The following is a 10761-nucleotide window of genomic DNA, read 5'->3' on the forward strand; positions in this document are numbered from 1 at the left end:
ACGACCTCAGGAAGTCATTTAGTCCAACCCCCCGCTCAAAGCAGGACCAGTCTCAACAGGATCATCCCAGCCAAAGCTTTGTCTAGCCAGGTCTTAAAAATCTCCAAGGATGGAGAGTCAACAACATCTCTGGGTCACCTGTTCCTGTGTTTTACTACCCTCCTAGTGAGAAAGTTCTTTCTAATACCCAACCTGAACTTCCCCTGCTGCAACTTGCGACCATAGTTCCTTGTTCTGTCATCTACCACCACTGAGAACAGCCTAGCTCAGCGATGGGCAAAATGGCAGATTTGGCTGGCAGCCAGACTCCATTTCCCAGCAGCCCCTGCCCACATTGCTGGTTACCATGGAGACTCCAGTAGGGAGGGTGCTGTTACAGGGTGGGGCCAGGATTTCCATGGAGACCGGCCGCACCAGTGCTGGCAGGGTATGCAGCTGGGAGGGAAGCTGCTATGGGGTTGGGGCTGGGATCTTGCAGTGGTGACAGTATGGTCTAGAGCCAGGGCAGAGCCACCATCTGCTGCCTGCACACCCCTCCCTGGCGTATGCGGGCAGCGGATCATGGGTCTACCCTGCCTCCGGACCACAATGTCACCACTGCAAGATCCCAGCCCTGAAGCTACTCTCTGTTAAGCTACGTGCCCTGCCAGCACTGCTGGGGCCAGTCTCCATAGAAACCCTGGTTCCACAGTCACAATGCCACGGCCATTGGGGTCTCCATGGAAACCATCCACAGCAACAGGGGCTGCTGGGAAATGGAGTCTGCTGCAGGTCTGATCTGCCCGCCCTGGTCTAGCTCCATCCTCTTTGGAACCATCCTTCCAGTAGTTGAAGGCTGATATTAAATCCCCTCTTGGTCTTCTTGTTTCCAGACTTCTAGTCTCCAGTTCCCTCAGTCTCTCCTCATGAGTCATGTGCCCCAGCGCTCTAACCATTTTTGTTGCCCTCCACTGGACTCTCTCCAATTTGTCCACATCCTTTCTGTAGTGGGGGGCCCAAAACTGAGCACAGTACTCCAGATGTGGCCTCACCAGTGCTGAACAAAGTGGAATAATCACTTCCCTCAATCTGCTGGCAACACTCCTACCAATGCAGCCCAGTATGCCGTTAGCCTTCTTTGCAACAAGGGCACACTGCTGGCTCATATTCAGCTTATTGTCCACTGTAACCCCCAGGTCCTCTTCTACAGAGCTGCTGCCCAGTCAGTCAGTCCTCAGCCTGTACCAGTGCATGGGATTGTGCTGTCCTAAGTGCAGGACTTTGTACTTGTTCTTATTGAACCTCATGAGATTTATCTGCTGTGATCTATACAACCTTTTCAGAATCACTGCTCTCCAAGATACAGACTCTCTTTCTGCAGGCATGACCTGCATTACATGTTTCAAAGTGTGTAACTTTGGATCTTTAAATGGGTCTGTTCTACCAAACAGTGCACATTGCCCTCTCCATATGATTATTTACCATTCCAACAATTTTGCATCATCTGCAAATTTTAAACGCAGTGACTTCATATTTACTTCCAGATCACTGTTTACCATACCATGGGTCTAAACCTCCCATCAAGGGCTTTACCTGCCTGAATGTCACATCATTTCAGACAGTGACTAATAATATTACAAAAAATTATTTTGGAGCCCCACTAGGAATCCCTCATTTGGTGATGACTGTCCACTAATGACTTTTTTTTTTAAATATCCACTAGCCAATTCTTTCCCCAGATAATGTGTGCTCCATTGATACCATAGAGCGTCAATGTTTTCAAATGGTAATCTAGTGCTAAGTAACAGGCCATATCAAATCTATTCAATCTACAGTTATTTTTATCAGTCAAAATTGTTTCAAAGGATGAAATCACATTTTACATCAATCCATGATGATTCACATTAAGTTAATTCTTTATTAATTGAATCCCACATCAGTTTCTCCTTTATTTTGCCCAAGATTGAAATTGAGCTAACTGGATTACAGTTATTTGGGGCTATTGCTTTTTGTCTTTTAGATATGGACACAAATCATGCAGGCTTTCAGTCTTTTGCATTTTCTTCAGTAGTGCAAGATTTATAAAAAACTTCACATGCCAGAGGTCTCTTCAGCCAGTTCCTTAAGGACTCTTGGGTGTGAGCTATTCAGGCCTGCTGATTTAGAAATATATTTCGATCAGATGTTTAACATACTCTTTAGTTATTAATGGACTGGAAAATACATATCATCCTCATCTGACATAAACACCTAATCCTGTTTTCCAAATGTAAAACATTACATAGTTATTGAAGACTTCTACCTTTTCTGCATGATTATTATTTGACACTGATTCTATTTTTTCCTTAATAGAATTTTTTTGTTTTTTACATATTAAATCAAAGAATGACTAACACATGCAGATTATGGCCACACATGTAGAAGCTGGAATCTTCACTTAGATTGTTTCCATAGTCCTGCCTTTTGTGTTGTTAATATTTTCCACATCAGAATGCCATGTTTGTCTCCATTATCTTTAAAAAACATAGACGATTCTTCTACTGCCTCTTGTTTATATGGTAATTCCTCTCCCATCTCAAAATTTACAAACATCAAGTTATCTCATCAAGAATTTGCATGACTGCATCAAACAACACTGTGTTTCAGGAACTAAGCTTTGGTGTAAGCATGAGAATTTTAGTTTTAAGTGTATCATAGTTATGGCACTGTAGATATGCTGGTGTTAATTAAGGATCTGCATGTTTAAGGATCCTTGTTTAAAAAGGGACTGCTGCATTATGGCCACAAACATTCAGAAACAAGCCATACAAATTCATTAATTTATTTTTCCTGTTTATACTAGTGCAACACGGAAAGACCTCACATCTGTTGAAAATTATGCTAGCAAATTAATCCATAGCTATATTTATGAAAGCAATAACTCATCAAGGACTCCATCTTACCAGACTGTCATGTCAGACAGAATGAGTAATATTACAAAAGATGCCCTCATAACTAAATATATCATTATGTATCAAAACTATACATTAAAAATTTATTTGTACTTTGGGTTGTTTTTTATAAAGGTACAAATAATAAATTAACAATATGTAATGAAATAGGCATCTGTTTATAAATTATAGAAAGGAATGGCTACCTTTAATTAGCAAAGTGCAATGGTACTGCCAAATGTGAAATAGAATATTTGTCTAGATTTACTGTTTCCTCCAAAATTATCCCTTTATAAATATTTAACTACAACTAAAGACCCAGATGTTGCTGTCAGGGGAGTTACTCCCATGCTTAATGTCATGCACAAGCCAAAATGTTAGCAGGATCAGGATCAAGGAACACACAAAACAGAGAACTATACCACTCTATCCAGAAGTCTGTGGGGTCTATTAATTGGTGTCTCCTCAGAATCTCATTGTAATGGTTATGGGAAGAAAACAAAGGAAGAGCTAACCTTGGAGATGATCACTGCCATTGCCAGATTCTCTGAATGAGCTGCTACATAACCAAGCATCATGATGCCAGGCAGCCTGACATTTCCTTTGCAGTTGCCAACACAATCAATCACAGCAGCAATTCCTCCTGCATTAACTATAAGCTGTGAAAGCTGGAAATAAAAAGATGAACTAGAGTGATTAAACACCGTAGAGTAGCTATAAGCATAAAATAATATATTCCATCAATCTTTAAATGTATCACTTCTGTTTTTATAAACAGGCACAATACTACTGTTGCTAATCAAATTATACTAGTGTAAAACTGGAATAAAATAATTAATCAGGTACATTATTTGGCCTTATGGGTATAACAAAAATGTAGCAAAACATTCATGTGGCCATTAACTACTATTTTCTATTTACTTTCCTGCTAGGAAAGCTGTTTTTTAAATGTTATAGACTTTTGTATTCCAAACTCTATTAGTATTTACTCAAGAACTACAAAAATGAAAGCTTAAAATGTTAATGACCTGTAGAAATTTACATATAGAACCAGATTATTTTATGCTAAATCCCAATTATACCATTCTGGCAGTGAAAAGAAGCCTTAAAATAGGTGCATCTAATTTTTTCTGAGCAGTCTTGGTATAAGTTATAACCAGGCAGGCCTAGGATCCTAATGCCTACCAGAGATTAAACTCTCATTCACATTTTTTCCAAATGATATAATTTCAAACATTACTTTGAGAACAGTATTTGCATGGTTTCTGACATCATCAGTGCCTGAAGATTAAATCAATTCTGTTTACATGAAAGGTATTTCCCTCTGCATTTAAGTTGTCTCCAGATTTCCCAAAACAGTACATAAACATTTGTTAAACTTAAGTCTGTGTTTGCCTTGAAGTTCTAAAATGTTTAAAACACAGGACTATTATTATTAATGCAACAGCTAGTTATTCAACCTTTAAAATTATTACTTTAAAAATATGAGCTCTTTACAGGGCTTTTGGATGCGGTCAGTTAGGCTCAAATCTTGGAGCAGAGGAAAGAGGGAAAGGAGAACCCTCCCCTCAGGTTGTAGGGCAGCAGCAGCGTCACTCCAGGACTGATACTGCAGGCTCTCTCGCCTTTTTTCACCACAATAAGCATGAGAATACAGATGCAGGGGACTCCTGTGGAGATGCACTCCACAGCTCAGAGGGGGTTGGGGACATGCATCAACTCCCCACATTCTGACCCCTGCACCAATCCCATTGTGTCTGCACAAAGGGGGACAATGGGGACAACTTCCTCATGAGACTGTCATATCTGGCTTTTCCAGAAAAGTCAGTGGGGAGGATTTATCTCTACTGTAAGACATGTTTCTTTGGTAGAGTTACTGGAAGATAAATCTGGCTCAATATCCATCATTCTGAAGTCAAACATGTAGATTATGACTTTCTAATCTGAGTGAGATTCATTAGGAGGCTTTTTAAAGCCTACTTAGAGCAGTTGTTACAATCATTCACAAAGGAACCCAGTATTGCTAAACTATCAAAATGTTATCTTAAGCCTTGACCTTTTGCTTCTAGCTATGACTCCTGGAGTTGACAATCTCAAGTTTTCATTTTTTTTTAAGTAAGATCTTAAGCCCTCTGGGCACAGAAAGAAGCAAAAAAATGTGACCCAGGTGTAACCAAAAGGCTCAATGGCCAGAAGGCAGAGAAAAAGACCTCAGATTTATGTCTCTTGTGATTTTAAATTCACTTACACAATTTTTGTATGACTAAGGTTGCCAATATTGGCTTCCATAAATAGACACATTTTAATGTTAAATAGTTTTTATTACATTACAGCATCACATTTTAAAAAGCTTTTATGCAAATTTTATGCTCTGAAGGATCCAAGTCCATATAAATATTTATAAGCTTAACCTATTCAGTTCATACTTGTCTTGGCAAACACCTCCCATGTCTCTAGAAAGCTACAATGTGATGTTGCCAATTCTCATGACTTAACAACAAGTCTTGAAATATTTGTTTTGTTTCTTTCAAACCCTAATTCATAGACTTGTGATTATATGAGACTCAAACTGCTATTTAAAAAACATTCTGGTCATCACAGTTTTGGGGAAAACCATTAAAATATGACCTAAAGGCTTGATAATCCCCAAGAAAATTTTGAAACATACTAAATGTAATATTGTTCTTAAATCACATGATTTTTAAGTCAGTCTCATGATTTGGGGGAGGGAGGGCTTGACTTAGGATTTTTAATATTTGGGGCAGATGATATTGTTAACATAATACCCATTCACTGCACTGACACCTGCTGGTAAATAAAAGCTAAGTAAATATATTGCTCCTTCTTTTCTAATCCAATTCTTATTCAATTCACATCTCGGAACATGAGCCAACATTTCCATATTTTTCCAAAGGAAACCTGATAGTGCTTTTTGCCCTCTCTTTCTGAAAGGAAATGACAGAATAATACTCTATTTTATTTAAAGTGTAAAATCTAATGATGTGACCTTGTATTTGCATTTTCAAGGTTTTACCTCAGGCGTATGCTTTGCTATCTCTCTAATTAAAGTTGCAGCATTTTTCTTAACATATTCATCCGAGTCCTTCAGGCATGTGAGTACAACTGGGAAAATTTCTGCTTCAACCACCATTTCTGCAAGATCCACAGAATGCTTTGCTATTTGGCTTAGAGCTGAAAGCACCTGACGCTGGTAAACAAAAATTGGTTTGTAAATAAATGCTATGCAAACACCCTGCAACCCATGTTCATCATGTACACAAAATGTTACATCAAGAAAAACAAAGCAAAACCAGAAAATACCTAGTCATAGCTATTATACAATTCACTGTGTCAATTCACGTACCCATCTAATAACTGAGTTTTCACTGGTTCCCAAATAAAAGTTTTTATTTGCTTATGCCATTCAAGTTTGCTTATAAAAGAAATGCTAATTTAATACTACAAATTAAAAGAAAATAAAGTCTACAAAAAAATCCCACAAATTTCCATCTAAGTGCTTATATATATTCATTAATAGTAGTATTTGTCTTACTTATGGCTATTAAAATAAGACAGTAAAACTGCACACAGAAATAGAAATATATTTTTGTGAACTAGATTATAAATATAAAATCTTAAACACGACCTGTTTTAATCAGAGATTTAATGTGTTCTCAAATACATTGTTAAATTAAAATGTTTTCATAATATAATGAGAAATGTATAACTTGACTTCCTCAGAACTAGATCACTCATATCTAACAAATGCTTTAAGTAAACTGACTGGTTTATGTAGAAGACTGAATTTATTCCTTAAAATATTGCTACATGATCTTCTCTAAGCAATGCTGGTCTAGTAAACAAGTGTTATTAATTTAAAAGACTAGTTTTTAACTGTTCCTTTCTGAAGAGTTAGTGCTCCTATACATATGATAACCACATACAAAACAGTCAGAACTCTTTGTTAATTGCATAGCTATATTTTGTTAAGGCTTAAACAATCCCTTCTGAATAAGAAATACATGCATCAATGGTCCGGACTTAGTAACAAATAATGTCTAGTGCAATTTGGAAAAAAATATTTTTAAAAGTACCTTCAGTTTAGCATCAGGGTTCAGGATCATCTGAGCTAAGTGGGCAATAGCCCCTGCATCTACTACCGTCTGTGCTAACTCTGGAGAATGCTTTGAAATATCACTGAGGGCTGAAGCAGCAATCCTTTTCAAAGCAATTTCTGGCTCCAGGATGCAGAGTACTAAAAGAGGAACAGCTCCTGCATCCACCACAGCCTGTGACAGTTCTGTAGGTCCAAGAAAAGTAATTAAGTGAGTATGGGTGACTGACCCTTGTGCAAGCCATTTTTCACCCTGACAGATACAGCAAAGAAAAAAGGGGAGGGTGTACTTCACTGTCTCGACATCTGCATTTCAAATCAGCCCTCCTGGTTTCATAAACCATGTGGACCAATCCACAACTGAAAAGAATACAGGTCAATAGATGGACCCCCATTTACATGCACACATTTGAGGTAGATTAGGCTGAGATGGTTTGTTATTCTGTGTGGGGGTTTTTTTTAAAGTAAGCAGATGTCAGCTGTTTAAGCCCTGGTTATTTTGCACTGATCAATAGGCAAGCATTTTATGCATGGCTAACAACAACGGAGAAAGCCAAAGTACCAAATTTTTACCAACCACCCTAATTAAACAGTATTTTGTCCTGTTTATATAAGTATAACATGGTTATATCAAATAGAGCTATATACATTTTTTAAAAATATTTTTACACAATTAATTGAAAATGCAACTTGATTTGTTACCAAAGCAAAATTAGGATGTGCTGTCATGCATTTGAAAAAATAACATTTTGATGACTTTAAATACAAATGTTATAATGTATATATAGTTAACTGGGAAGTATTGTGTGTCATCCTGTTTGCGTTCAGTAGCTAACTGCATCTTAATTCAAAAAACATGATTAGCTGACATATTCAAGAATTACATTATTAGAAATGTATTAGCCTTCTGCTATATTTGACATTAATCACAATACTGAAATAAGAAATTATTGAATAACAAGAACAAAAATTACATGACAGCCAAGCTATGCTATTTTAAGATGTTGAAAATGAATACAACTGCATTAAATTCAAATGACCTATTAGATTCTTAAAATAAGGCTTTTCTATGTCTTCTTGCTATGCACATCCACTCTTATCTTTAACATTTAACTTGGCTTACAGCACCATGGCAACATATGGCTATTGTATTTCAAGGACCTAACTTAGCTTTTAATTTACTATCCATCAATAAAAGCTTTTCATATTAAGAAAGAGATTGCATATTAGGTTACATATAACATGAATTTTCATGAATTATGTGTAGTCATGTCATCATTACACTGCCTGTGTCTTCTATGTTAATACCTAAATAATCTTCGTGACTAGATACATTTTTTGAACTGGTCAACCATTCATGCACACTCTAATAGGTGTTGAAAGTACTATTTTTACATTGTACAATTGATTTTACATAAAATGTGAATACTCCTTTCATAAATAAATTAGGACTACAAATATTTTAAAGAGATTATTACAGAATTAATTTTCAATGGTTTATTTTTCAAATAACCATTTTGAAAAATATTTAGTTTAGGTGTGCATATACACACAAATCATACATTCGTAATTTATATAATCCATGGCAGCTACATACAGCTCCAAGGTAAAGCAGTCATAAATATATATGTAGAGCTATGGTTTCAACATAACTCTGTCAGAGTATGTATCACAATTCATTAATTAAAAATAAACCAAAAACCTAATCTACCCAAGAAGTTATGTGAGTATACATCTAAAATGTTAGTGGCATAATATACTCATTTTTTCAGTAAAAATACATTAAGAATACAAAAGCAATATATGCCTCTCTTCCAAAATGTGTTTTTGTATGATATATTAGGTGACATAAACAAAAAAATACTTCTAATAAACACTCTGTTAAAGAGAAAGGATTTTGAGAATCATAAAGACAGGTAGTCCAGCTAACTAGCTGACTAATGTAACAAACTCCTTAGAACCACTTGAAAGCCACCCTTTCAGTTGCCTGAAGACTGCCAAGATGATGCCAAGGACATCACTTCAAGACAGGTGATGCTGCTGAAAAAATATATATTTCATTCCTTATTGTCGGGATACCATCAACCTGTTTCATAAACAATGAGGAAGAAGAGAAGTGGCATATTTTAGCATAACAACTAAGCCCAAAAACTTTAGTTTAAAATGAAAAAATAAATCCACAAAATTTTAAAAAGAACAAAATCTAAATTTGATTTGGTATAAATCTGTTCTGAAGATACAGGAGTATGAACTATTTAAATACTGATCATTACTTTTTGTCCTATGTAAATATGTATCAGTTTTTTTCAATACTGTTTGTAAGACAAAATCATTTAAATTACTAGAGCCATACTTTGTATAGGCACCAACCATGCAGCAACCTACCCAGGATATGGGCCCACTATAGTTGGGTTGGTAAAGGAGTTGGCAGACTGAGGCAAGGTCCTTGGTAATGTTTTCATCTCATCCTCCTCTACCCATGCCTAGCATAACCCAAAAGAAAAATGCAGTGCAGCCTGGGCATGACACTGGTGGTGGAGCTCCATTTAAAAAAGAACCTTTGGACATCTGCCAGTTACAGAAGCTTTCGCATCATTGCTGTCTTGGAACTGTCTTTGAGGGAGAGAAATGGAGGATCCTCAGAGACTGTGAGAAGTTAGAAGACCTGGGACTCCCTTTGGTTCCCAAAAATTCAGGAGCTTGTGGATGTCCCCTGTGGCCTATCCTTTAGGGAGAGGAATGTGCAAACTATACCCCCAACAAAAAATATCACAGAGGCATCTCTGTGAAGTACATTTGTGGAGGTTTTCCAACTTTGAGGCGGGGGGCAGGTATTAGACCTCGTGTTTGCTCATGTCAGCATTTCAGGACATATGCAATATTCCAACAGTTCATTTCCTGTTCATTCAACTACCTCTCCTCATTGCCACGCACAATCCCACCATTTCACCTGCTTCCCATGCCCACAATCCCACCATTCCCCCACTATGCCAACAAATACTTTGCACACACTGTCATGAGATCTGTACTCGCTCTACATGACTGGCCAAATGACCTTTTCTGCCTATACAGTCTTCAATTCTATACAACCTACCTTGAGTCCTGCCAAAAAGTAGAAGAGAACAGTGGTCAAAGAAAACTGATCATCTGTTTTCAGAAACCCTTTCATTTGCTTGTGTTTGTTTACAAAGTGCACATGTAAAAGCATTTTTTTTTTTGCTTAAAAAGTGTAATTACGATCATGACAGCAGCACAGCAGCAACTGAAATTCACCATTGTTCCTGTGCCCTGGGTACCTGGCCATACCCTTTTACTGATGAATACATCACTTTGCATAGTGTCTTTCCTCCAAAGGAGTCGCCCTCTAACCATACACAAATTAAAATATACAGCTGCAAAGTTTAAGCTGCGTGAGGAAAGGGTTAAGGAGAGAAGAAAAATATTTTTCCAGATGTAGTTTTGAAAAAAACAGAGACAAAAACATAGAACACAGCTGATCCAGGCACAAGGAACTGCAAAGGCAGCATCCTCTATAAAGAAGCAGCAGGATTGCACAGAGCAAGAGGACAGGGTCTGATGACAAGAAAAATGAATGGATGTGAAAGTGCTTGTCTGTACATGCAAGTAAATAGACAGTATTATTTTGCATATGCTGGGACCTGAGAGGCCTGTAAAAAGGAGCTGCTATTGTCAAAAATTAAAACAGAAGGTTTCATCAGAGGAATGAGTGAAGATGGA

General features: G+C 37.2%; 1 protein-coding gene across 2 annotated transcripts in view; it reads right to left on the bottom strand.

Moving 5' to 3' along the window:
• The window catches only part of SPAG6 (sperm associated antigen 6), a 69807-nt gene that overhangs the window by 19216 nt on the left and 39830 nt on the right, over window positions 1-10761 (bottom strand). For both annotated transcript variants that reach the window (XM_019508305.1, XM_019508306.1), the window contains exons 5-7: window positions 7004-7209; window positions 5944-6117; window positions 3425-3577 (exon numbers count right to left, since the gene is read on the bottom strand). In XM_019508305.1, the coding sequence (XP_019363850.1) occupies window positions 3425-3577; window positions 5944-6117; window positions 7004-7209 (533 nt within the window). The remainder of the gene's footprint in view (window positions 1-3424; window positions 3578-5943; window positions 6118-7003; window positions 7210-10761) is intronic.

The sequence above is a fragment of the Gavialis gangeticus genome, unplaced genomic scaffold (assembly GCF_001723915.1).
Source record: "Gavialis gangeticus isolate Ggan-Ray unplaced genomic scaffold, GavGan_comp1, whole genome shotgun sequence".
Classification (NCBI taxonomy): domain Eukaryota; kingdom Metazoa; phylum Chordata; order Crocodylia; family Gavialidae; genus Gavialis; species Gavialis gangeticus.